The 27,902-nt window shown below is 36.2% G+C and overlaps 1 protein-coding gene across 4 annotated transcripts in view; it reads left to right on the top strand.

Annotated features, from left to right (window-relative positions):
• The window catches only part of piezo2b (piezo-type mechanosensitive ion channel component 2b), a 126,538-nt gene that overhangs the window by 52,891 nt on the left and 45,745 nt on the right, over positions 1–27,902 (top strand). For 3 of the 4 annotated variants that reach the window (XM_028020831.1, XM_028020829.1, XM_028020830.1), the window contains exons 9-19: positions 3,490–3,609; positions 4,146–4,181; positions 6,339–6,456; positions 8,045–8,220; positions 9,026–9,256; positions 9,640–9,760; positions 11,119–11,312; positions 12,376–12,524; positions 14,373–14,546; positions 20,084–20,358; positions 25,580–25,740. In XM_028020831.1, coding sequence (XP_027876632.1) covers positions 3,490–3,609; positions 4,146–4,181; positions 6,339–6,456; positions 8,045–8,220; positions 9,026–9,256; positions 9,640–9,760; positions 11,119–11,312; positions 12,376–12,524; positions 14,373–14,546; positions 20,084–20,358; positions 25,580–25,740 — 1,755 coding nt within the window. The remainder of the gene's footprint in view (positions 1–3,489; positions 3,610–4,145; positions 4,182–6,338; positions 6,457–8,044; positions 8,221–9,025; positions 9,257–9,639; positions 9,761–11,118; positions 11,313–12,375; positions 12,525–14,372; positions 14,547–20,083; positions 20,359–25,579; positions 25,741–27,902) is intronic. The other variant, XM_028020832.1, reaches the window with a different exon arrangement.

Raw genomic sequence — 27,902 nt, 5'->3', positions numbered from 1 at the left:
ATTGTTGATGTTACAGTAACAGTTTGTAAAAGCAGAGAATGTATTATGTTTACAGGCCTGATCGTATTTAAGTATGTTTTTCTCACAAAGTTTAAAGGGTACGTATTATGCAAAATTCAGATTTTGCATGTTTTCATACTTCCTTTGGGTCTCATCTGATTCTAAAAGCAGTCAAACCCTCCCAGACAATAAGTTAATGTTTTTTAGTGTCTGGAAAATGAGCTGTTTCTAAAACCTCCCAGATGTTAAGTCAGAATCAACAGACCTCAGCTGTTACCTAGCAACCCGAGCCCTGTTACCTAGCAACCCAGCGGAATTCCACCATGTTTAGTCAGCTGGTTTTATGTTGCTATTCAAGTTAAATGCTTTGTTGTTGACTTACCATCCAGAAATGACTTTGTGCTTTCTTCTGCATTTCTAAGATGGACGGTTGTACAGTTGCGTGTCTGTTAGTAGCCATTTTCAGGTGCTAGAGTAAATGTTGAGTTGGGGGGCGTGGCCAGCAGCAGCTTAATTGGATTTAAAGTGACAAAAAGTCCTAAAACAGCTAATAGGTAGAACTGAGCAACTAAAATATTAGTATTTAAGAATGACTTTGTGCAAAAAATGTCATGAGCATGTTTTGCAGAGCCCATAAATGTATCCAAACCGGTTTAGAAGGAACAAATTAATGACATAATGGGTCACCTTTAAATTTTTGAAAAAATGTATTATATCAGGAAGTCATTTCAAAATAACCTCAACTGCACAAGTCAATAAATACTTTAGATTCCTAAATTCACTCAACCTCACTAACTCATGAAGCTTCATGCTGTGTGATCACCTTAAAGAAGACCTGCCTCCGTCTTCCTCCACCTCTGAGCTCGAGGCTGCGCTCCTCCATCTTGTAATGGAGTTATAGATTAGTGTTTTTATAGAGGGATCAATATTTCCCTTCAAACCTGTAGGCCTGTATGCATTATTGATCTGTCCACAAAGTGATGTGTGTGTGTGTGTGTGTGTGTATGGTTTTACCTACTCTTACACTTTAGGTTAGAGGCTAATAATAAAACATGATTGGTGCCTAAATCACACACTGACAGGTGTGTTCGATGGTGGAGGTGCCAGATTATGATGGATCTTATCTCTGACAAAAAAAAGATAAAATAAGGGAGATTTTCTTAATAGTTTTTAGTTTGAGATGTTATATGTGAAAAATTTAAGCAACCAAAGAAGCAAAACAGAAAACAAACAAATATGTATATATTTTTAAAGTCTTAGAGATTCCTGACTATCATGCTAGCTTCATTAACCCATGAATATGGAGTCACATACCTGCCAGAAATCACGAGGAGTGTGTTAAGCACAAGACAGGAAGCATTTCCATTTCTTTGTGGGCCCTTAAACGCAGCACGTCGAGCACTAAAACACGCTTCCTCCACCCATCTGAACGCTGTCGCCAGGAAATTTTTGTTTGAATATTAGCAAATTTGATTTGATTCTTTCCTTTTTTAACTTGGTAAAAATGTAAATTCATAGGAATTAGCAAGTTTACTTTGTAAAAATTCAAAGAATAATCTCTACTGTTACATTATTGTGTTGCCATAGTTACAATCTGATCCTACGAGTTTAATCTTTCCTTTGTGTTTGAGCTCCTCCTCTTCTTCTAATACTCTTTTAATCCATGTTACATTCGTCTTCTTTTATGGCCATGCTGTGCTGCTTTCAGGGGCCTGCAAATAAATGGAAATACGGCCACTATGGGCTCCATCAGTTAATAAATCTTGTATTTGTTTTATAGACTCCTCAGGATTTTTGGCAGGAATATGATGCCACATATGATCCTCTTAAATGCAAAGATTTATGATTCCCTTATTGCATTATTTATCGTCCTGAGCTATAAACACATCACCAAACAGAAAATTAATATGTTGCTGCTGCTAAAAGGTTAGCAAAAATAAATATTAAAATAATCTGTATCATAAGTGATAAAATAAGTTGGGATTTGTGACAAAAACAGTGTTGGTTTTTATATTTTTCTCTCATTAAAAACCAACCATGTAAAGCCAGATGTAGGATTTGTTTAGTAAATTTAGAATGTTTTACTTGCCTTTAGAAAAAAATAATTATACAAAATTTGCGGTTTGTTAACTTTCGAAACACAAGTGAAAGTCAGTGTAAATTTAGGCTTCTCCTGCACCACTTGTGGTATTTTAATTGCAATTTTTCTGTCATTTTTTTAGCTCAGGTATTGAAATCTAACAAAAACTCTGAAATACAATAAGTAAACAGAAGGAGGCAAATAAGTTTGGACCGGTTTGATGTAAAGTTGGGATGTTCGCTTGTTTGGAAGAATAATTTCAATAAAATTTGCAAATAAAAACAAAAAATAAATATTGCACATTTAACCAAAAAAAATTTATTTTCAGAGTGGAAATAATTTAACATTTGATCGTATGGCAGCATTTTCAGTTGGGTTTTACTTTTTTCTTGTATTCCATTCCTGAATTGGAGAAACTGGTTACTTGTTTTCTGTCACTGTTGTTTTAAATCAGTGTTTCTCCAACTTTTTCACGCTGAAGACCACTTGCCCAATTTAACAAATATATACAACCTGAAATTGAAATATTAGTGCCGTTGTTCCTCTTAAGGTGAAAGGTGGCGCTGTTTTGTACTCGGGACGTTTTAAGTTATTTACAGATTCTGAAAATAAGGGTTTTACGTTTTCCAATGATGGAAAATACATGGAAGTCCAAAAAGTTCTTTACTTCAAGTATTGTTTTGCAGTAGTGATGTTTTAGAGCTATTTGTAATTTAGAAGCATAATAAAAGAAAAATAGACTTGAGTTGCTTTTGGCAAAAACAAACATTTTCTTTCAGCCAGTAGGTAGTCCAATATAAATAATTTTATTTTAGGTGTTAAAATGCAGTTAGTCAGCCCGGGGTGCAGCGCTGTTCATCGCCTCCTCAGATCTAGATCTGCATTCCTGTGGCATGCTGTGTATCTTAATAATACTTAAAAACAAAAGTTTTGCAAGTCACCCAGAGAAACGTTCCACCGGGATGTTCAGAATTTCTTTTTAGTGACCCGGTTTTCCATCATAATTTCTAAGCACATTCCTTTGGTAAGCTAGCTGTAGCGCCGCACTTTGTTTACATGCAGTACCTCGCTGACCACTAAGGGGCGCCACTAGTGTTCTGGGGAAGTGTAATTCAGTGAATAATTGCACTTTTAATGCTCTTTTAATCAACTTTTAGTCCAACTTTGCATTAAAAGTGTCATTGTTTACCGAATTGCTCTTCATGACATAAACATTTATGAAGAATTGTTTATGTTCTTAACAGTGGAATATCAGTCTTATGCACAACGCTTCAAATAAAGTGGTACGAGATAAAACTCATCAGCATTTCCCCAGCTTTGCCCAGCTTTGGCTGATAAGAGTAGAAAACATCAGCTTCAGTGTTGAAGAAGCACATCGAACACCAAACTGGCTATCTGTGTTTTCTCAGGACGATAAGGATGAAGATATGTGCGAGGAAGAGAAGCAGAGTGGAAACAGACTGAGTAACTCGGCCAACAGGAAGAGGCAGCTCTGGTGGGAGTCTCGCCAGGGCACGGATGAGAAGAATGTACGTCAGGGTTGTAATGCACGCATGAGCAGCCTTGTATTGATTATCGGACATTTGATTAAGTAAACATGATCCTGTTTGTTATCTAAATGTGAAAGGTGCTGGGAATCCAAATAGCTAGTTTAACTGCTGAAGAACCTGCTCACAAGGCAAATAACTCGTTTTTATTCTAAAACTAAACAATCAATAATATTTTAGATAAGCAGAAAACTAGCTGTAATATGATAACCTGCAGCTGTTTATTTTCTAGCTTCATTACTCGTTCTGTTTCAGTGTGATAAATGATCCTATTCTCCCAAACACACTTTCTGACAATGTTCTTAAATCAAAGTGTGTAGTCTGTCCCTGGCGGCCATCTGCAGCAGCCTGGAAGCTTTTAGTGAGAACACACAGATGAGCCGCTGGCTGGATTTACAAAGTTGCTCCACTCGGCTTTGTTTCTGCTTATCAGCGACTGTAAAGAACAAGGAGGTCCTTTGACTTCAGCAGCTCATCGATAACACGCCTCGCATTGTATGCTCTGTTTTTCCTCCTAGCTTCTCTCCACCCAGGATGGAATCAGTACTACTGAGGTGCGGCTGCTCTGGATGTGTTTTTAAATCTATTCTCTACTCCCTTTTGTGGTCTTCTGAGAAAAAAATGAATGAATACTTTCTGCTTTTCAGACTGCATCCTCATATACAGTGCTACAAAAAACATAATAATTAGACTTTTAGTAGCTGTGTTTCCATACAGACACGTTGCAGCATGACGTCACACACGCAAGATCCCGCCTCCATCGCCCAAAAGCTGCTCGCTAACGATGACTAGCACTGGTTTTAGCTGTCAAGTTGGCAACATATTGTGCAAAATGTTAAATGTGCGATATATGTAAAAGAAAATGGGATGCAGTGCTTTGCTACTAATTGTGAACAAGGTCAGGAAATTAAAGTTTTAATTTAGAAAAATAAAAGCGAGGGAGAGGGACGTAATTCAGTTATGCTAGCTTGACTTTGACAACCTTAACATATAGATGTGCTGCGGAATTTGGTGTGTTTTGGTTCAGTTAAAAAAATTAATAAATAAGGCAACCTAAACACCAACTGTGACAGATCGTCAGTAGAGAAATGTTGAAATTAGATGATCAACCATTTCTGTGTTGATTAGCTCATTTAAAGGGCAGCTAATCTACCACAGCGATCACTTAATGGACATCAAGCCTAAAACCATAAAATTGTAACGGACTGAATGTCTGTGTGGGTGGGAAATGTTTGCGTGTTTTTTAATGTTGAATCCTGAAACATTAGTTTAGCTGTTGTCAACGAGTTGCTATGGCAACAAGTCCATGCGTAGCGAGAGAAAAGAAGAACACAGTGGTTTTGAGTTGTTCTTCAATGTTTTTTGTGTGTTATTTTTCCCTTTCCTGCACTAAATTAATAATACCTACATCTCCAGGTTTCATTTTGATTGTTTTACCGTAGCAGTGCAGTTATGGGTGGCATGTAAAAGAATCGTCTTTTTGCCCTACAGTGTTGTGCGCATGCGCAAAATTTCCGGATGTAACGTGTCGATAACTGCGCAATTTGACATTTCAAAAGTAAACTCGCTTAATAAAAACGCGCCAATTAAAAAAAAAAAAAAACGTTTTTTGTGCTAGGATGAGGTATTTTCTCTGGCCGTATCAAAATATGTGTATTTTCCAAGACTGCAAAGGAAACACTTTTTTTTTTAACATCAAATGAGTCACAATAACCAAATGATGTCAATGGTGTAAGCTACAACGAAGAAGACAGTAATTTTATTTTTTTATAGGAACAGATACAAAAACATGGATCAAAATAATATAATGCTTTCATAAGAATGTATATAGCCATCGCTACTTCACAATACTCGTCCCTAGAAGGACCTGTAACAGTTGATTAAAATGAAAAGTTAAGATCAACAGTAAAAACAATAATATGATGAAAAAGACATTAAACAATATACTGAAACAATATACTTTTATACTGAAACAAAAACAATTACTATATTTAAAAACGAGTACAATTCTGGTTCATCTGTAGCCAATTCTTAAGCCTTGAATTGAATATTTTAATGTGAATTATGATCTTACAATCAGATGGTAATGAGAAGTAGTTGGAGGACGATGCTCCTGCATGTTTTGTAACAACTTACTGTGCGAAAACCATATTCACGTGTGATTTTAATTACGTTTTCTGTTTAATTAAAACATCATAAATGGGGTTTTTTGACATTACTGGATTATCAACAAGTTTTTTGCACACATTTATAATGGAAACATGGCTACTGTCAAAATACACCTTCAGTGTCAACACTTCAGGAAAACATAGAATGTATAAATTCATCTGTTGCAAATTTGCAGCTGTAGTTCCCTCATTTTTTAAAGCAAAGAAAGGGAAAAAATATTCCCTAGATGAAGTCCTTTTCATAGCTGGCTTATAAGGAACTTGAATCTGAAATGCAGTGTGAAAAGCAGCAATAAAACTTTCCATTGCCCTGCAAAGACATTGCATAGTAACAAACTATTAACTGAAATGACCAGAAATTGTAATAAATTTGCTACTAATGGAAAAACAGAGTAATTAGGCGCCTGTCTAATTAATTCAAAATTATCTCACACAGTTGCTCTGTTTTGCCTTTGCAAGGCTGAGTGTTTCACAGTAGCATAATCCCTTAGCGTCTGTGTTTTTGTAGTTAGATTGATTTTAGTTTCTGATCCCGATCCTCAGGTTGTTCCCACCCCAAATGGGACGTCTTTTGACTTCGTCACCACTGAAAATGGACCGGCGTCTCTGGACTTGTACTCAACCCCCCAGTATAAACTGGACAAGCTCAGTGATGGAACAGGTGAGCCAAGCAACGGTAGAAATGCTGGAAAACTAATTACATTTTAGATTTATTCCTCATGGACTGAATGTTAGAAAGGTTTCTAGATTAAATTGCTTCTCATTTATTAACATTTAAACAGCTTTCATGTTTAATATCTGTTTCTCACCACATAAAAAGATAAAAGTGGAGAAGAAACTGCTCAGATGCTGGCGTGAAAACAAGATGCGAGTGGCCCAAAAAAATAATAATAATAATTGAAAAGCCTCCAGAATACCTGAAGAACAAATACCTATAGTTTTGGTTTTTTTGTTGTTTTTTTTTACCCCTCCAGGGGGTTGTTTGTGGGCTCTAGTGTCCCTTATATGATAGTAGGCTGACAGGAAACGGGGAAGGAGAGGGGGGAAGACATGCGGCAAATGTCGTCGGGTCCGGGAGTCGAACCCCCGACGGCCGCGTTGAAGACTGAAGGCCTCCAAATACGGGTCGCGCCAACCGCTACGCCACCACAGCACGCCCCCATACCTATAGTTTTTAAAGTTTATTTACTGCTGAGGTGAGGCATTGGATTGTAGAAACAGCATCAATAAGCTGATCTTAAATAACTCAACTGATTCTTAATTTTCATGAGCTCATAACATAAAAGAAGAAAAGTGCCAAACTAAAAATGACCTTTCCTTACTTTGATTTACCTTTCTTTAGCTTTTCTTAGTTTGTCTTAGCTTAGAATTGGTTTGTTTACTTTGTTTGTCATTTTAGCTTAGTTCAGCTAATCTTATTTTCAGTTTAGTGTCACTGGGCTTATTTTAGTTTTATTTAGCGTAGCTTAGCTCGCCGATCTTTAACTTAACTTATCTTTTCCTCGCTTCTTTATTTTCAATCTCTTGCTATGTTAGCTCAACTTAGCTAATTGTACTTTAGCTTATCTTCTCATTTCCTAGTGTTTTGATCATTTCTTATCATTTTCTAATCTTATGCTAGCTTAATTTAGCTAATTTTATCTTATCTTATTTTACCTACTTGTAGATTACCTTAGATAATCTTTCACTTTACATTATTTAAGATTCACTGAGGTATCTCACTTTAGCTTGTCGTGTGTTAGCTTACCTTGTCTGACCTTCCCTTATATAAGACAAAAGGGCTATAATACAAGCTAATAAAAGCTAATATTAGGTTTTATTAGCTTAGTTTATCTTGTCTTTCATACTGTAACCTAGCATAGCCTCACTTTAGGCTCTTTTAGTTTATCTTATTTTAGTTTATGTTAACCTTTGTTTATATTAGTTTAACTCTTCTTAATTTAACTTAATTCGCTTTTAGCATTGATTGTTTTAGTTTATTTTTTTATTTTTATTCATAAAGATTCATTCTCTCTCCACACCAGAATGAGTATTTTTCAAAAGTGATTTTTTTTTCTCCGCATGCAACAGTCAGAGGAAAATAATGTTTTTTTTATTTTAAAAACACAGATTAAAACAAAATGCTTTCCAATTTTTCTACATTTTCAGTCATGTAGACTGGATATTAGGACTTTAAAAAAAAAAAAAAAAAATCAATAACAGAGTCCCACTTTGTACATGCTCACTTGATTTTTTTATCATCCAACCAGAGAAGAAAGACGAGTCTGTGTATGAAGTGAACTTGCCTCCTGAGGATTCAGCACTGAAGGAATCAGAAGAAGAAGAAGAAGAGAATGACATTAAGAAAAAAGGAGTCGGTGCGATGGTGAAAGTTTTCCATTTCATCATGAAACAGAGCTACATCTGTGCTCTAATAGCTATGATGGTGAGTGAAGCAAATGCCAGGTGGAGTAACATTTAATAGGAACATGATCTATTTGTTTGATTTCTATTTTTTCCATAAAGAGAAACATGGTAAATTTCATCCTATAGTTTACTACCGAAATAGACAGCTCAGTAGCTAGGCTTAGTGCCTTGTTTTTATAGGCAACCTATTGAGCAAAATTCACATTTTGCACATTTTTATACATTTATTTTGGTCTCAAGTGCTTTAAAAAAAACAACTAGATGTTTTCTGCTAATAACTTAATGTTTTTTGGTGTCTGGAAAATGAGCCATTTCAAAAAACCTCCAGAATGAAATCAGCAGACACTGCCCGTTACCTAGCAACCTCAGAAGCCCCGCCCATTACTTAGCAACCAAGCAGAGCTCCGTGGCCAGCAGCAGCTAATTTGGACTTAAAGTGACAAGACACCCTAAAATAAACGGCTCAATCTGAAAGGAGCAGACTGAAATCTCATTATCTAAGAATGATTTTGTGCAAAAAATGTAATGAACATGTTTAGTATAGACCATAAATCTATCCTGACCTGCTCAAGGAAGCTTTAGGTAAATTTTCTTAGTGTTATACTTTTATACTGTTTTTGTTTTCACACTGGACATTTAAACAGCTCATATTATGAACTTAATTAGAGTGGATCCTGTCATAATGGCCATGTTTAGTTGTCAGACAGTGGAAGATAAACATGAAAATGGGAGCATAACATTTTAGAACAATAAAGTAAGGTGGAATATTCTGTGTTAATGCTGTTATTTTTTACTAATAAATGTGAACACCGGGTCGTCTGCAGGCATGGAGCATCACCTATGTGAGCTGGCTGACCTTCGTCTTCCTCATGTGGTCGTGCGTCCTGTGGATGGTGAGGGACCGGCGGCGGTACGCCATGCTGTCGTCCCCCTTCATGGTGGCCTACGGCAACCTGGTGATCGTCCTGCAGTACATCTGGAGTTTTGAGAACATGACGCCGGTCGCAGGATTCTTTGTCTCGAAGAAGAACCCGTTCCACTCGCTTTCATCCAAGGTTTGGAAGCTGAAATTATTCTGTTTTTATTAAATTGTAAAACAAGCCAGAGCGTTGTAGTAAACTTCAGAGAGTGTGTTGGAATATCTCTAACGATTTAAAGATTTTCCCCTTTGCGCCTTTTCTGCGCGTGTGTTTATCCTTCAGGTGCTAGAAAGTGCAATAATATTTCATAACTACTGAAATTCACTATAAGCCGTCTGAGAACCAGAACATCTGCTTTGAAGTTTACACACTCGGTTCTGATTTATGGCTTGGACTGAACAGCTTTCCGTGGCTTTTGGCCAACAATAACTGGCTCTGGGTCGACTCATGTAAATCGCAGTTAATTCATCACTTCATAGGCTCTTCTTCTCTGAATGTCGTCGTTTTGTTGTGTCTAGATGTTGTGTCTGTTGACGTTCTGGTTGCTGCTGAGACAAACGCTAACAGAGCGACAGGAGAAGCTAAAAGAAGACAGCGCAGGTCTTTCAGACGTCTTTGTGGACGAACAGAAGAAAAAGGGTAAGAATTATGCTAATCCTAATTTTGTTTATATTAGTCAATTCTTCCAGGATGTTGTGATTTTTTGTTTGATTTTTGCAGCTTAAAAGTACAAATTTTGCAGCAACTTTTAAAAAAACGTTACATTTTTTCAAGCTTTATTTTTGCCTTAACGTAGTCTTTTATAAAAAGTTTAAATTACTCCACATATCTTTCCCATTATAGACAGGATTTTAACATAGTTTGCATTTAATATTTAAGTGAATACAACATTTTTATTATCTTCTTTAAATAGCACCCTTAATACACATAACATCATGTCCAGGGAAGTTGTAAAAGTGCAAAATGAATACATTTTGTTCAACCAAGTTAACATGATCTGTGTACACATTATAAGCAAATCATACAGAACATCTTGAACTAGTCTAGCAAAAAAAAGGGCAAACGACTAATCGAATTAATTGTGATTAATTGATTATCAAAATAATTGTCAACTAATTAAATAATCGATTAACTGGAATATACAGGCTTTTAGCCTTTTCTTGAGTCTTAATTTGTTAATTTGTTAATTTCTTAATTTGCTGAAAGAACAACAAATTTAGACGTAATTAAGTCAAAACCGTACAAAAAAAATAAACATTTTGCATTTAAAATAAAAGAAAAAACGTATTTGTCTGTAAATATGTTATACCCGGAACTCAAGCAGCATTTTAAGCTTCACTGAGTTTAAATTCTGTAAAAAAAAATCTCTTATTAGGCACCTTTTGCTATTTAACAATAGCAAAATTATTTATTAATGGAACAAATAAACTAATTAGTCGATCCAATTATTTTATCTACAAATAATGCAAAAAAATTTTTTAACATTTGCTTATTTGTATTTCTACAATTGTGTAAAAAAAAAAAGGTTAAGAGGTTAAATAAATAGCTTGCAGAATGTGACCATTTACTTCTCAGATTAATCATCAGAATAATCGATTACTAAAATAATAATTAGCTGCTGTCCAAAATCCAATCAAATCAAATTTTATTTGTATAAGACATTTGAGCAACAAGGCAGTTCAAAGTGCTTCACATCATAAAAAATGTTGTCGTTTAGATTCACTCGTGGTTTGGCTTTCTAGAGACGTCGTGAAACAGGAAGTGAAATTAGAAGTGGGCTACGAGGATTGGTCAAAATTCAGCCTGTCTTGCGGTGATTGGTCAGATTTGTGGAACGGTTGTAATGATTGGTGAAAATTATCAAAATTTGTGAATGATGAGTGAAAACAAAAGAAATAAAATAATCACCACTTCTGTTTTGTCTTAAATATGTGGCTTCTTGCAGATAAATGCAAGATATTTTTAAAGAACTCTTCCTGGTGTTTATGCTCTTATAGAGGAGGAGGAACCAGAGGAGGGAGGAGAGCAGGACCTCATGCAGGTTCTGGGCGGCCTGGTGATGAGCGTTCTGGTCAAATACTGGATCTACATCTGTGGCGGGATGTTTTTCATCGTCAGCTTTGAAGGAACCATCGTCATGTACAAGATCATCTACATGATGATGCTGCTCTCCTCTGTGGCGCTCTACCAGGTACCCACACCAGTGCCTTGCTAAATTTCCTCTTATAAAACATGTTAAATCAGTCCTTATTATAAGCAATAACAGCTACTTTTACAAACGCACAATTAAAGTGTTATTTTGAAAGACATAATAACACTTATGTCCTTAAATGAATAAGTAAAAAATATTTTGGTTAAGGTTTGTCTGGTATAAAACATCTCTGTCAGATTTTTACAGAACCTGTAAAGATCTAAAGTCAGATTTACAGTGCTTAAAGGGGCCTTTCATGCACTTTTTGCGTATTACATGTCTCAACACTTCCTTTTGGGTCTCAACTGACTCTAAACACAACTCAAGTTCTTCAAAAACCCAACCAGACAATAAGTTCATGTTTTTTAGTGTCTTGATAATGAGCTGTTTCAAAAACCTCCCGTACATGCTTATACCGTTACCTAGCAACCCCAGCCGAGCCCAGCCCCGTTACCTAGCAACCCAGCGCAGCTCCAGCACATTTAATCAGCTGCACAATGGCTGCTGGAAAAGACTAGTTGTTTTGTTGTTGACTTACTACTCAGAAACCACTTTCTGGGTTTTGGCTGGTTGTGCAGGAGGCTCTACTTCTGCTTTTCAAAGATGTATGGTTCTGTAATTTTGCATCTGTTTGCAGCCATTTTCACATGTGGGTGTAAATGTTGAGTTGGTGGGCGTGGCCAGCAGCAGCTTATTTGGATTTAAAGTGAAAAGAGGCTCTAAAGCAACCCAGAACAGGCAGAACTAAGCAGAAAATCTCATCATGCAAGAATAATTTTGTGCATAAGACCTTTGACCTGTTCAAGGAAGCATAGGAGGTCACCTTTAAGCAAAGATTGAGTCTGTTAGTGACACTGAGTGGCATTTACTTAATGTTTTATCCCTCAAAAGACAAACAGATGTATGTTTCTATGAAACACTATGAAATAAACTTTAACATCCATAGAATATGAAGGTCCTATTAAATTTAATCTCTTTTAGTTTTGAATCCTGACATCTTGTGCTACATTTTAATTTAAAACCCAGTGATATCAGACAATCCAATGGCTGCTGTTTGCTCCAGGTTCACTACGAGTGGTGGAGAAGGATCCTGAAGTACTTCTGGATGACTGTGGTGATGTACACCATGCTGGTCCTCACCATCGTCTACACCTTCCAGTTTGATGGATCCGACAACTTCTGGAAATCAGCGCTGAATGTGACTGACGACAAGTGAGTAACGACTGATGGGAGACGCAGGACGCCGACTCATCTCAGGTTTCCTTCCCAGCTGGATCTGAGCAAACAGCTTCGTCATCAAACCATTGATTTACCTGAAACGCCCTGGATTCTTTACCAACGTTTTCCACATGTGAACTGCTACTATTCAGGAAGAAGTTGATGTGGAAAAAAAACATGGATTTCACATGTAGGAACATTAGATTAATTTGTCATTGCAACAGGATCACGTCTGTCTCTTTAAAAAAAGAATGCATAAAAACGTCTCGTATAGGTTCTACAGGTTTCACATTATATTTTGTGAAAAACGTGGAAGAATTTCATTTGAAAAATTTTCCCACATGTGGAAAATATGTTGTAAAACGGTTCACATGTTTTATGTATGTTCAATGACTTGTTGAAATCACTTTCAACATGTCATTTCACTTGTTGAAATGACGTAGAATAGTAAAATGTGAAACACAAGAAAAGCTTCTGGACATAAAATGATTTTCAATGTATGTTTCACATTTGATCATAACATTCAAAAATGTTGTGATCTAATACTAACATGTGAAATATTATATTGAAATGTGGGAAAATAATTAACATGTGTAGGGTTTTACATGTGAACTGTTTTCACATGTTGAGATGACATACAGTACCAAAATGTGAAACACAAGAAAAGTTTTGCACATAAATAGATATGAAGTTTATGATTCACATTTAAAAAATATATAATCTAATTATAACATGTGAAGCACCTGGGAACAATTTCCCACATATTTAACATTATATGTGGAAGTAGTGGCAACACATAAAAGAAAACCTTGCACATGTGAAATCATTTCCATCTGGGGTTCACATGTGGAAATTATATTATGTTTTAAAGTGATAAAACCGTTCACATGTGTAGCATTTCACATGTGAACTGTTTTTACATGTTGACATAGCATACAGTACCACCAAATGTGAAGCACATGAGAAAAGCTTTTGCACATAAAAGGATTTGAAGTTTATATTTCACATTTGGAAATGTTTTATCTAATAGTACTGTAAAAAAGTAAGATAACTTTTGAGATATGGAGCAGTTTCCCCTCATGTTTCACATGTAGAAATAATGTGATGTAGTTACAAGGAAAACCTTGCACATGTGAAATCATTTATAGCTTCACATGTGGAAAATACATATTAGTGGTAACATGTGGGAAACAGTTCACATTTGTAGAGTTTCACATGTTGACATTTTGTAGAGTACGGTTTTGCATATAACAATATTTTCAGAGTATGTTTCACATTTGGAAATTTTTATCGTCTAATAGTAACATGTGAAGCACGTGGGAAAACATTTGACTTATGGAGCGGTTTTTCCTCATGTTTCACATGCGCAAGTAATGTGACATGTAAAACACATAAAGGAAAACCTTGCACATATGAAATCTTATCCAGCATGGATTTCACATGTGGAAAGTATATTATGTTGTAATATGTGGGAAAATGATTAACATTTGTAGGATTTCACATGTTGAAGTTTTATAGAGTAGTTTCTGCTCATTGAAGGATTGTCACTGTTTCAGTGTTCACATTTATATAATTTAATAGTAACATGTGAAACACATGGGAAACATTTGGAAACATTGCTTTAACTTCTAAAATTTGTGGATTTTTTTTGTTAAACTCAGGAAATGTGTTTTTCCAATGTTTTTGTTTTATTCTAAAAATGTTTGATCTGTTGTAGCTTGGTGCCATAATTTCATAACTCCTTGCATTTAAGCGATGAGAAAATTAAAAATAAAAACAGTTTTACTTCATGTGTAACTCCAGATCTTCTCTTTTTGTTTTGTTATTTTAAATCTGTTGCAGGTTGAAGGACTTGGGTCTGGAGCGGTTTTCAGTTTCCATGCTGTTCACCCGGATCTTTATTCCCACTTCCTTCCTGCTGGTGTGTATCCTCCACCTGCACTATTTCCACGAACCCTTCCTGCAGCTCACCGACCTGCAGGCCGTGATAGCCAAAGAAGAAAGCACCATCTACAGGTGAGGCTAGATTCACATTTATTTTTAAGGAACAGCATAATTTTAAATTTATTTTGTAAAACTTCACAGGGATTGCTTATAAAGTTATAAAGTCCTGGAAGATTCTGTGGTGACCTTCGTATAGACCTAAAGATGAACTGTCAATGGAATGCTATTGCTAGCAAAAATGTATAAAAAATGTTTGCGATTTTGAAGCTCTAACTAAAAAAGATGCTTGCTATGTAATCCTTAAAAGTCTGAAATTTAATTAAATATTTTTGTGTGGTTCTGATAATTAATCAGGAAAATTTTTTCCCACATTCAGCGAATGTTTTATTTTTCAACTTAATCATGTTTTATACAAAATTAGATATACATTAAAAGATGTAAAAAGCAAATAATTAAATTCCTTTTTTAAAATAAAAATAAAAGTTTTATTACGTAAAATGCAGTAACAGCGTTCCTTTAGTGTACGCTTGATCATTTGTAGCAAAGGATGCATCTGCAACTAAAAAAATAATGTCTGCTAATGGATTAGTACATGGATAGCAATGTTTTATTATTTTCTTTTTATTAGAGAATTTGAACCAGGTGAAGCTAAAAACGGCACATTCAGAGTTCTGGGCAGAACATATTTACAGACAAAGAAGTTTTTTTTATTTTAAATGCAAAATTTTTATGTTTTTTTGTTCAGTTTTGGCTTAATTACTGCTCTGACTGTGTTCTTTCACTAAATGGCCTTTTTAGAGTCTGTATTACTCCAGTTAATGATTAATCGATTACTAAATTAGTTGATGATTATTTTAATACTCAATTAATCGCAATTAATTTAATTGTTTTAGCTCCAAGTTAATTAAAACATTTTCCAGGTCTGGACTGAGAAAATGAACAATATTTGGATTACAAATCCCTTTGTCACTGTCTAAATATCTTGTTTTTGATCAAACATGCAATGATGCCAATTGACAAAACGTTATCAGTCGTAGGAAGCCCAGCTGATTCCTCATCCTGAGCAAGTATACGGTGACAGTGGAAAGGAACAACATCCTTTTAGCGAGAACAAACCTCCAGCAGGAAACGGTTCAGTATGAGCGGCCAACTGCAGCAACAGATGAAGGATGCAGTTAAATTAAAAGTTAGCTTGCAATGCTAATAGTAGTTAGCATAAAGTTAGCAAATCCCATTGGTGTTCCCACTTGTAACTGGGACATGATTCAAAATAATAGGTAACTTTAGAAGTAAAGTAAATGGAAAACGCCACACCAACAACAATTTTCCCCATTTTCCTCAATTTTCTGAGTTTATATTGTCATCTTTTTGGCCGTTGTTCCTTATAGCAACTAATTTTTTTGTATTTCCCTCGCAGATAATTAATAACCAAAATGTCTTTCACTAGCACCAGGGGCATCAAGGGCATTTGTCCTACAGTTTGATAATAATGGCTCTTTAATAATTTGGACCATTGAGGAGACATATGCCCAAGAAGACAAACTTTCCTTAATTTTTGTCAGTTCTATTTATTTATTCAAAGGTAAAATGATCCGTCACTCAGATGGAAAACACTGAGCTCACGTACAAAATTATATTTCAGGAAAAAATATTGCTGGTTATTTTTAAATATTTAAAAAACAACTATAAATAAATATATATATATTTTCTATTTGGTTGTTCTCTGAATAACATAAAAACATATAAAATGCTGACTAGTATTTCACTGCTACTTCCTGGTTTTATAATAAATATAAGTTAGTTAGACATGCGGATGAAGCCACTGTTGAAGCCACTTTTCTTCAAATTTTCTCCAGTTGAACCAGTGCGCTCACCAGTTTGAGCGCTGGTTGTTCGGTTTATTTCTTGTGGGTTTCCTTCTTGTTTCGCCGCTCCTGACCTGTGACCCGCTGCCATACTTTCTCTGCTGCCCTTCTCTCACAGCCACATTAAAGTCAGAGAACGTGTCGATTTGATCATAAATAGGTGGGTATCTGCTCGCTTTTTCTCTGGTCCCCATCTTCAGCTCCATTCACCTCCCAGCGTCTCCGGATGTGTCCTTCCCGTCCCCAAACCTTCCCTCTTCCCTTGTTTTTGGACTCTACCGTTGCTGCACAGTAGTCACTTTCCCCTGGTTTGAGATGTTTCACGTCACACGACTGGTTTTCCTTTTCAGGTGTTTTAATTTTTGCCTTTTGCTTGTAGCCCTAAAACGTTCTTAAGACATAAATTCCTCTAACTCAGGGTGTCAAACTCATTTTCATGAGCCGGTTGTGCCAGAATGTTTTGATAAAACCGTAAACTGTTGAAGTATTAATAAATAGCTGTTTCTGCATTCAATTATTACTTAAGGTAGATAAGATTAACAATTCAATATTATTTAACTAATCTCTTCACACTAATCAGTCCCTCCAGAATCTCATGATTGTTTTTGTGATTTTTTTTTTTTTTGCAATGAAAATCAGTGATTTAGAAATATTTCCAAAACATTTTGCAATATTTGAGCTCATGTAAATGTGTTTTTTTTTGTTACTTGCCACCTTAATCATGGACTACACTGCAAAAACAGTGGTACCAGGTATTTCTGTCTAGTCTTTAGTGCAAATATCTTAATACATGTGAAATTAGACACACATGTGAAATTAGACACATTTTACTTTTCAGCAAAATATAGCAGCTATTTTAAGTAAATAATTCCTTAATATTATTAAAAACAATCCACTGGCAGAATATTTAAGTCATAATAAGACATTTTTCCCATGTTAAAAGTGAAATAATTTGCCAGTAGGACATGTTTTAAATCAATATTAAGGAACTATGTCTTAAAAAGCTCATATTTCTTGCTGAAAAGGTACTTGTAAGTTTGTTTCATCTAATTTCGAGTGCAAACTAAGATATTTGCACAAGAAAGTAGACTTGGTAACATTTTGTGTTTTTGCAGTGTATAACTTAACGGTGTGTAAGCTTGAGACAGCAGAGTAGTAGATGTAAGAAATACTTTTATTTCCACCTGCAAGGTGGAGATGGTATCACTTAAATCCAATGTTTTTGACCATCTTTACCGAAATTTTCCAATAAACTCATATTTATAGATTTATAGGTTTTGTTCATTTCACGTGAATTTTCGCGATTTTGGAATCCTTAAAAATTTGAGGGACTGATTCATGTAATTAGGCAGTATACAGATAAAAACTGTTTTGATTTGATTAATAAAATGCTATTTAATCACTGAACTGTTCTCGTGAAGGTTGTATTTATTATTTATGCGACCCTTTGGGGCCTCATAAGAAGCTACCGTGGGCCAGATTTGGCCCCCGGGCCTTGAGTTTGACATATGATTTAACAGAAGTATTTTTTTCAGCATGTTTGGATCTGTGAGAACATCATCTTTCTCCTCAGTACCTTCCCAATGACCCACCACCCCTCTGTCCTCCCGACCTCCCAGTTTTCCTGCTTTTTAAAATCTGTGTGGATCTCTGAGTGATTTTCAGGTCTGATCTCCGACTCGTTAATATTCACATCTGTGTAACTTTATTGTCCTGAGCAGCATCAAAGAAAAAATTCCTTCTCAACAGAGCAAGTAAGTGTTGACTGCTGGATGGCAGAATGCTTGCCTTGATATGCGGCCGGTTCATGAAAGCCAAACCCAAACTTTGACGGCGCTCCATTGCCTGAGGAGACTTTGAACGGCTCTCCTGCCTCCCTTCAGCTGCTATTTAACTGCTGCAAGAAGAAAGTGATGGAATACCATTGATTGATGTAAAGAATGCAGAGGGAATGTGCACTGCTTTATAATAACAATGCTGATGAAACACTGCGCAGGTAGCAGTCTGAGGCTGAGGAATCCCGATTTAACTTCTGCATCAATGTGAATGAGTTGGTATTGTTTTAATATACTTATGAGGACTTTGTTTCTTTAAATTAATTCATCAAAAAACGACTTTACCGAGTTTCATTCATGGAAATTATTTCTGCATGTCAGTGCAGATCTGCTGCGTTTTTTGCCTCCACAGCTTTAGAGCTGCAGCTTCTTTTTATTGACAATAAAAGCAAACTTCTAATGAGTTGTTGATGCTTGATAAACTTTCTCCCGCAAAAAAGTTAATAGGATTTGTCCCAAAAACAAATATCTCAGCTTTTTCTTTCTAGTGTGAAACACTTAAAGGAAAAGAGCAGTTTGGCAGCCCTGCAACTAACTGTTTTTGGCGATTAATCGATTATACTGACGATTAATTGATTAATTGATTTTAAAAATTCTGCAGATTTTTTGTTTAAGCCTTTTTATACAATATTAGAAATTCATTGAAATATGCAAATAAACAAATAATTCAGGAAAATACATATTTTGTTGCCTAAAATGGCATTTTTTAGTGAACACTTGATCATTTGTAGCAAAAGATGCATTTGCAGCTCAAAAAATACTTTCAATATTGTGAAAAGTTCAGCTGTTTCTGCTTGACTTGACATCCATCCGTGGTAGGATTGAGCTGATGATTATTTTTAGGATTAACAGATTAATAAATGGATAACGAGGTGCTTAATAGGAGATTTGTTGTACAGAATTTGAACCAGGTGAAGCTAAAACTGCAACGCGACAAGTTTTGGATGAAACATATTTACAGACGGTGGCATTTTTTAAAATGTTAAATGCAAAATTTATAGCTTTTTTGACTGTCTGTTCTCCAGTTAATGATTAATCGATTACTTAATTAGTTGACAATTCTTTAAAGATTAAATAAATCGCAATTAGTCGTTTCAAACAGATGTTCTTAAAAAGTGTCATTGAAATAATTGTGCCCATTTACAATCACAATGTTTTGGGTTTTTTTACAAGACATTTATGTCATAAAATAAAGCTGCAGATGTCTCTTTAGGTCCAACTGAGACTCAGAATGGATGGAAACACACCAGTTTGTGAAAAGTAATTCAAAGTACAGAAAAAAAGTGACTTTATATTGTATTGAAGAGGTTTCTTATCACTTTTTCTTATCTAAAAAGTGATATTTAGATAAGAACAGTAACACAAATTCATCAGCTAATCAGAATGATATGCAGGTTACGAACTGCATGATGGTCAGTTATGTTTTTTGGTTAAAACAAGTTAGTTCATTTATTGAAGTTACTCACAGTGGGTAGAGAATCCAGAAATTTTACTCAAACAAGAGTAGCGATACTTCATAATAAGGTCACTCAAGTAAAAGTAAAAAGTACAGAGTAGTAAAAAGAAGTTACACAAGTAAATGTAACTGATTAAATGTAACCACTTACTACCCAACTCTGCTGGTGTCATAATATTCCCTTTACTGAATAAATCCAGCTGTAGTTTTCCTACTTTTTGTGACTGGTGATTGGTGATTAAATTAACAAACAACAAGTCTACCAAATCTGCACCAGGGATTCAAAAAGAACGAAAAAATCCTTTTAGAGGATAGAAAAATAACCCAAGTACGAACTTTAAGGGCTGAAAGCAGACATTCCCAGAAGTCCTCATAAGTGTATTAAAGTGGACATGTGCAAACTGATATTTGCACATATATCCAGGTGACTAAATGTTGTTTTCATGTCTTCAGACTGGCGGAGCCCGCAGCGAGCCTGGAGGACCTCACCATGCTCAGTGCGAGCTCGGTGGAGGCGGCGCTGCCCAGGGAGAAGGAGGAGCTGGAGGCGGAGGAACGGAGCTGGGGCCCGGGAAACGACAAGGAGCAGGCGCTCGTTTTGGTGGCCGACGCCGACGCCAACATGAGTGACGAGAAACCCAAGAGCTTCTCCGACCAGCGCCAGTCCAGCACGGAGGAGAGCCAGCGCTGCAGCGCCGCGACAGAGCCAACCACGGAGCAGAGCTCAGGTACGCAGCTACAAGGCAGCGCTCTCCGAACAAAAAGAAACGCTATAAATTTATATTTTTATGTATTAGTTCACCAAACAAAACAAAATGGAGAAGTTCAGATTTTAAACTAAATAATGAATTAAAGAAAAGCTTGCGACTTTTACCTTAAAGGTGACCTGTTACGTTTCTTTGAACAGGTTGGTTCAAATAAGCATCTATGGTCTATGCAAAACATTTTACATTTTTTGCACAAAATTGTTCTTAAATAATGAGATTTTAGTTGTTCAGTTCTGCCTATTTAGAGCTGTTTTGGGGCGTTTTGTCACTTTAAATCCAAATAAGGTGCTCCTGGCCATTACCCCGAACTCAACATTTACACTCACACGTGAAAAAAGCTGAAAACAGATGCACAATTACACAACAGTACGTATCGGGAAATTAAAAGTGGAACCTCCTGCACAACCAACAAGAATACAGCAAGTTGTTTCTGAATGGTAAGTCAACAACAAAACACTTGTCTTTTTCAGCAGCTGTTGTACAGCTATAAAACCAGCTGACCAAATGTGCTGGAGGTCAACTTTGGTTGCTAGGTAACGGCACAGAGACTCAACAATTGGGAAGATTTTTAAACAGCTCACTTTCAAAACACCAAATGCCTCTTTTAGAAACAGTTGAGACCCAAATGGAAGAATAAAAATGTTCAAAATGAGACTTTTGTGGGCGTGCCGTGGTGGCGTAGTGGTTAGCGCAACCCATGTTTGGAGGCCTTCAGTCCTCGACGTGGCCGTCGCGAGTTCGACTCCCAGACCCAACAATATTTGCTGCATGTCTTCCCTCCTTTCTTTCCCCCTTTCCTGTCAGCCTACTGTCACATAAGGGACACTAGAGCCCACAAAAGACCCCCTGGAGTGGTAAAAAAAAAAGAAGAGACTTTTGCATAATCGGTCCCTTTTAATTAGACCTGTTATACTGCAGGACCAACATTTTAACTTATGAATGTTCTAAAAATTAAACAAAATGAAGACTTAATAAATGTTTTATAGTGGCCTAGTCAAAGTCCAGACCTAAATCGGATTCAGATGCTGTGGCTTGACCTTGAACAAGCTCGTTATTCTCTAAAGCCCTTCAATGAGTCTTTAATTGAAACAAAATTTGCCTAAAGGAGTCCAGAGCTGCGTAACTTGTTACATTTGTTCAATTACATTTACTTGAGTAACTTTACTTTTAGGAGTATGGACCTTACCACAGGGGCCGCTTTTCATTGGCTGATGCCCATTCTACGTGGTCACGTGCGTGGCCGTCTCACAAACACACCGTTAGCTTCCCGTTAGCTAAGTACAGCATAATGGCAGCACTGATACAACTTCTACACCTTGAAGCCTGTCTGCTACACAGTCTTACGTTAGCTAAACAGATCAATATGCAATGTGTCTGTATCTGACATACACTAAAGATTTAATTTTAGCAGAAAAGGCTTTGGACTAAACTGTTACTGGTGTTAGCCACTCTAGTGGTAACCAAGTACAGTGCTTCAGGCCTAGGCACACTCAAACATTTGCCAACAAACCACAGGAATCACCTACTGATTTCAAAAGTAACCTACAAAACGATGAATGCCCGAGTTACCTGGCCTTGCAAGAACAACAAGCATCAGTGATCTTGTCTATAGCTATATTGATGTAGAGGGTGTGTGGATCTGCCGTTTTCCTAATTGAGCGAAAGCATTTTGCTGTGACGTGCACAATGTTGGAGGCATCGCAAACACCTTGATCTCATCCAAAAAAGATGACATGAACTTCTTAGTTCCTCTGTCCATTGTAGTAGCTGATATATTATGAAAATCCGGTGGAAATGATGAACTAATTGAGTCAGAAATACACTGCAGAGAATCAGTCGAAGTGGAAGACGCCAGTTTACGTAGAAACAACGCGCCGCGAGGCTTTGTTTGTGAGACTTGCGGCCACGTGGGATTTTCTAGGTCGGTTGTGGGCGGAGCTTGGTAAGGTCCATGATGCTGGTTAAATATATTTCAGCTCTAAGTATTTAATATCTAGATATTTTATGGGAATGTGGATTTGAGAAGCAATTTTGATAGGTGCACTTAATTTTATTGTGTCATGTAGCGCAGGTTGCTGGTCTTGGTCTTGACTTGGTCTCGGGTTTGGTGGTCTTGACTACAACACTGCTACGTGGCTCCTTGGTTGCATGTCCTCCCCAACCCACCTTCTTTCCATCCCCTTTCTGTTGGATTTCTTTCCAAATAAATTCCACTAGTGGCAAAAAAGTGAAGTTCACACCAGCTGTGTTAGGACAGGAGACAAGATGTTTCAATCCCTGAAATTATGATGCATAGAATCACATAACTAAGTTAAGTTATGTTACAGAGAGTAAACACTATGAAAACATCTGTGCTTTATCTGTGGGATTGTTCATTAGAATGGTACATTTCTGATGTATTAAAATTAAATATGATAGGTACACTTAATGATATTGTATTAGCAATTAGGTAATGCATTCAAGCAAGTACTTTTACTTTTAATACTTAAGTATTTTTAAAAGCCAGTACTTTTTTACTTTTACTTAAGTAAAAATGTTAATGTGGTACTTTTACTTTTACTTGAGTACATTTTTGTCTGTGTATTTGTACTTTTACTTAAGTAATTTTTTTGAGTACTTTCTCTACCACCGCCAACAAAATATCTTAAAGTCGTATGGATTGGTGAAAATGCAACATTTGTACGCCCACTAGAGGCTTTACTTTGTATGCACTTTGCATCATGTAGAATCCAGTGTTTACATGTGTTTTTTATTTGGTAGCAGCTTCATTTAGCTTTAAGTGTGCAGACCCGTTCCTGTGAGTATTTAGCCTGTGGCGTACAGTTTGTTAAAGCTCTCTACCAAAATTCAGCTTCACCAGCTGGTTGTTAATCAACGCAGTCCAAGTGGTAAAAATCGAGTCGCCTTACAGATTTTTTGCATTCGGTGGATTTATTTCTCGTTTTACTTTCTGATGCGGTGCGTAACTCACTTTCTCATCTACGTTGGCTTCAGAAAGTCAAGCTGGTCTTAAATTAAAAGGTAGTTTATGCACACAGAAAATAAAATAGGTAATAAAACAAAGCCCCGCAGGACCTCTTGGTTTATAACGAGCTGTCGCTGCTATATCCGTTCTTATGCAAACAACAAGGCCTCTGTTAAAAACGCTCTGAGTTGGACACTTTATATCCTTTATGAGAATATAAAACTGGGTATTACACTACCTCCTATTTCTCAGATCGTTAAACGTAAAGTTTGGAATCTGAACCCATTTTTGAGCATGTTTAAGTCACTGAATACACTTCTTAATATTCTCCACTTCTATCCTCAAAGTGAAATTTGAATTATTTAAAACTTGAACTTAAAAAGCAAATTAAATCCCATTATTTGACAAGCTTTTTGCTGTAATTATTTATGTATCCAACCCAACTTGATGGCAACATTAATAAGGAACTGTAAAACTAAAACAAGAGCTACAGAAGAGTAAACGACTTAAATTTAGAGTATTTTTCCTTTCTGTTTTTAGTGATTACTTCTATGAAGTGTTTTTGACCTTAAAATCAAAACGTGATCTGGATTCATCCCAGTTGTTTCCCAGTATTTTTGTCATTAATAAATGTTAAAGTGAGTCTTTCTAGGTTGCAATAACTTAATCATGAAAGTCCATGGGAAAAAACAAAAGTTTAACATGAACCCGTTGCTTTTTTCCCCTAAACAAACTGAAACAATCATTATTTTAGCCTGTTTTAATTTTTTACCATTTACTTATTATTATTATTGATAAATTTATTTAAAAATCGGTAAACTGTGAAGACTGGAAATTGTTACCGTTTCGCCTTCATATTTTTTCCCACCTTTTCCTCGGAATGTCCCGTTGCCTAGCAACCACATAACAGCTGCTAAAAATGGAGGTTGAATAACTATTCAACCAACCATAGTTGTTGTTTTTTTAAATAGTCCTTTTTCTCACTGTTTGGTGGTAAATCACACTAAACGTTTCCCCTTTTTAAGGTCAGTCATAATCCCTAAAATTATTTCTGCTTGCTAAATGGAGGATTAAGGAGAGATTTTTTTTTTACCCAAATAAAACGTAAATGCTGGTGTTTGTAATAGAGAGGAAATATAATTAAATCCAAATTGGTGGGCTAGAGTCTAACAAACTGTGACTGTATGGTCTCAGTCTACATTAATTTTAGACTTTCTAAACTTTTAAGTTTTTCTTTAGACTTTAACTGCTTCTCCATTTATTTGTAGTCCACAACCCGACTATTTGTTGAATCATTGATCTCTGACCTAAAACTTTCTTCATGCAGCATTAGATCCAAATTAAAGGGACTGAACAACTGACCTAAAGACACTTTGCAACCATTATCTTCTCAATAAAATGCAATTTACAGACATTCTTTTGTTAAATCTTGACCAGAAAAGCTACAGTAACACAGTTTGACAGACAGGAAATGGGATTTTTGCTCCTTTAAGATTATTTGCATGATTTCCATCCGTCGTTTTTGTCTTAGTCCTTAATGCTAAGATTTGTGAATTTGCCTTATTCAAATAAAGCTCCTAAAAGCATATTTGGATGAAAGTCAGCTTTTGAGTAAAAGTCACTCTAAAAATACAAAATCTTACCAAGTATTTTTTATCTGGATTTTAGTCCAAATATCTTAGCACACTTCAAAAAAGACAAAACTAATTTAGAAGTAACATTTCAGCAAAATATGAAGAAGCTTGTTTATAATTCCTTAATATTGATTAAAAAGTATTAGTTTCACTGGCAGATAAAGATATTTTTCCTATGTTGTCACTGAAATAATCTGCCAGTGGCGTTAGATTAAGATTTTGTTTATGCAGTGCTGGGTAGATGTGGTCTTTAAAGGCAAATATTTTCTATTGTAAGAAGATTTTAAACTGTTTGTCCTCACTTTGCCCTAAATAAAAATCAAAGTGAAAGGCTAAACTTCCTGGATTTTTACTTTCAGGTAAAGATAATCTGGCTTAGATAGTTTCTTTTAGAACTTCTTCTGTTTTCCTCTTCTATGAGAAATGAATTTAAAAAAATTCCTAGGAATCTTTTAAAAGATCTACATAAACCCTGGTGAACTATTTTTAACACCACTTTAAAATTTAACTCTGTTTGAAAGTGACGGGAAAAGGGAGGAATGTGGGGTAGTTGAAACGTTTACTGAGTGTTTTATTTCTTCAGATCTGAAGAATAAATGGCATCTGGTGGTGGACCGGCTCTCGGTGCTCTTCCTCAAGTTCCTGGAATATTTCCACAAACTGCAGCTGTTCATTTGGTGGCTGCTGGAAATCCACATCATCCAGATCGTATCATGCTACATTGTTATCGTCTGCATCTGGGAGGTAAGGAAGCTTCAGCCGCTGCATTATTTATTGATTAGCTATCTGAAAATACTAAAGCCCAGTTCACACTACACGATTTGTTGCCCCGATTTCCCCCTTACGACAATCTTACAATGTTCTGCATTCTAAGATTGTCGCTTGCGATAATCGTAACCAATCATCCTGCAGTGTGTGGTGTGTTACGACTGATCGGGTCCAGTCGGTAGAACCTCGGTAGACCGCTCCCATCTGAAATCGGACATATTCAACATGCTGGATTATCGCAGCGTGTGGGGTTTTCCCTGACTGGTAGTGAGAACGCAGCTTGTTGAATGTGACAGGTAGCCAATCAGAAAGCACGGCGAGGATCCCCAAACGGCTAACGTGGCGCAACCCAGAGTCCAGCGGACATCAGAGATGATATGTGGAAACAACATTAATGTTTATTCAACATTTTGTGCAAAGAATACCCACAGAAATGACAAGGAGAGGATTTGGAGCGAAATTGCTACCACAGTTGATTCCGGTAATTTTTCAGCTGTTCATCGTTAACGCGACATAAATAGGTTATAACGATAATTTTATTCATTCAGTCAGGGCTTGAGGCTTACAGAATGTAATTGTCACTCGTAAAACATTGATTAATGCCTGGTTTTAAAATTAGTTAACTGGACTTGTAGCCATTATTTTGTGCATATTGTTCTCAATGTACGTAATTGTAAACATTAAAACAGCAAATACTAATTAACCGATGCAGTTTAAAGAAACGACAGAACAGAAAATAATCTAAACACACGGATGGTAAAAACGTAACTTTTAAAAAAATAGAGCCGCCGCGTGCCCCGTCTCCACGCTTTTATCCAACGCCTTTTCTTTTTGTTACGTCTTTTATGTTTAAAATAAGCTCACAAACTGTCGCTATTGCTTCTACGTTGTCGGCCATGTTTGTGGGCTTTTCCTGTATTTTCGGTCTGGAATCTGAATGTCGGTGAGGAATCAGTTCCTGTGTGGTGTGTTGCTCTTGCTGTGTGGCTGCCTGAACACCACACAATGCACGATCGAGCCGATCGAACGCGTTATACCTACGATTTTGGTCGGCTAGTGTGTAGTCTCAGGTTTTGAAAATCGGCCGACGATTCTAAAATCGTGTAGTGTGAACTGGGCTTAAGAAATACCTGTTAGATTTCAAAAACCATTTATTCAAATGAATCTAAAACTTAATGCTTGAGTACAGGAAGCTATTAGGACCACTGTAGATAATATTTGGGTCAAAAAACACATTTTTAATAAGGATGTGGGTTGTATGTAAATTTGCGTTAAAAAAATTACAACAAAATTTATGATTAAAACAAACAAAAAAACGCAGAAGTTCTGCAGCAGTCAGTTGCGACACAAAATGCCGCAACTGACTTAATTCCTCAAAATTTCTGAGTTTTATTTCTTAGAAATTTCTGACTTGAGTCAGAGAATATTTTAGTTTAATACTGTAGGTTTATGCTTTCTGTCTTGAAATTTTTAAATTTTTTCTCACAAACTAACCATTTTCTTGTAAATATGTAAAATTAAACTCTACATTTTTAGTACAGTTTAATTTACTAAAAAATGTAGAGAACGTGGAGTGGTAGAAACTTATAACTCCATGTTTTTTTTTCTTATACTCCGTCGTAGCCCTGCGATTTCCTAACATTTCATAAAGTATAAAACATTCATACTTTATGTTAAAACAACAAACTTTAATGAGTTTCTGTCGCCATTTAATGTGATAGACTAAAGCAAAGTAGCATGATAGAAAAAAGGGAACTGTGGTTCATTCAGACCAGCCATGTTTAGTTCGCTTTAATCCAACTCTAATTTGAAAGTTTGGTTTATTTGGTGGAGGTGCGATGTGCAATCAAACTCTAATTCGGACCAAAAGGTGAACTCTGGTCCACCTAAAAATCTATGTCTCGGTCCAGAAGTGGATTCTGGCGCAGTTTGAATGCTTATGTGAGCGCCAAATAGACCGGAAACTGCTCCAAAAGCCGGAAGTGAACTATAGCACAGGGCATTCTGGGTAAATACAACCAGAAAGTGAGAGTCTAGCTCTAGCAGAAGAAATGCTTTTTACGAAGGACAAAAGATAAATCCTACAGACGCTAAAATCTGATGAAAAATTCATTTTTGTTTACATTTTATGAAGAAGG

The sequence above is a fragment of the Xiphophorus couchianus genome, chromosome 6, assembly GCF_001444195.1.
Source record: "Xiphophorus couchianus chromosome 6, X_couchianus-1.0, whole genome shotgun sequence".
Lineage (NCBI taxonomy): Eukaryota > Metazoa > Chordata > Actinopteri > Cyprinodontiformes > Poeciliidae > Xiphophorus > Xiphophorus couchianus.
This window is presented reverse-complemented; position numbering and strand designations above follow the sequence as displayed.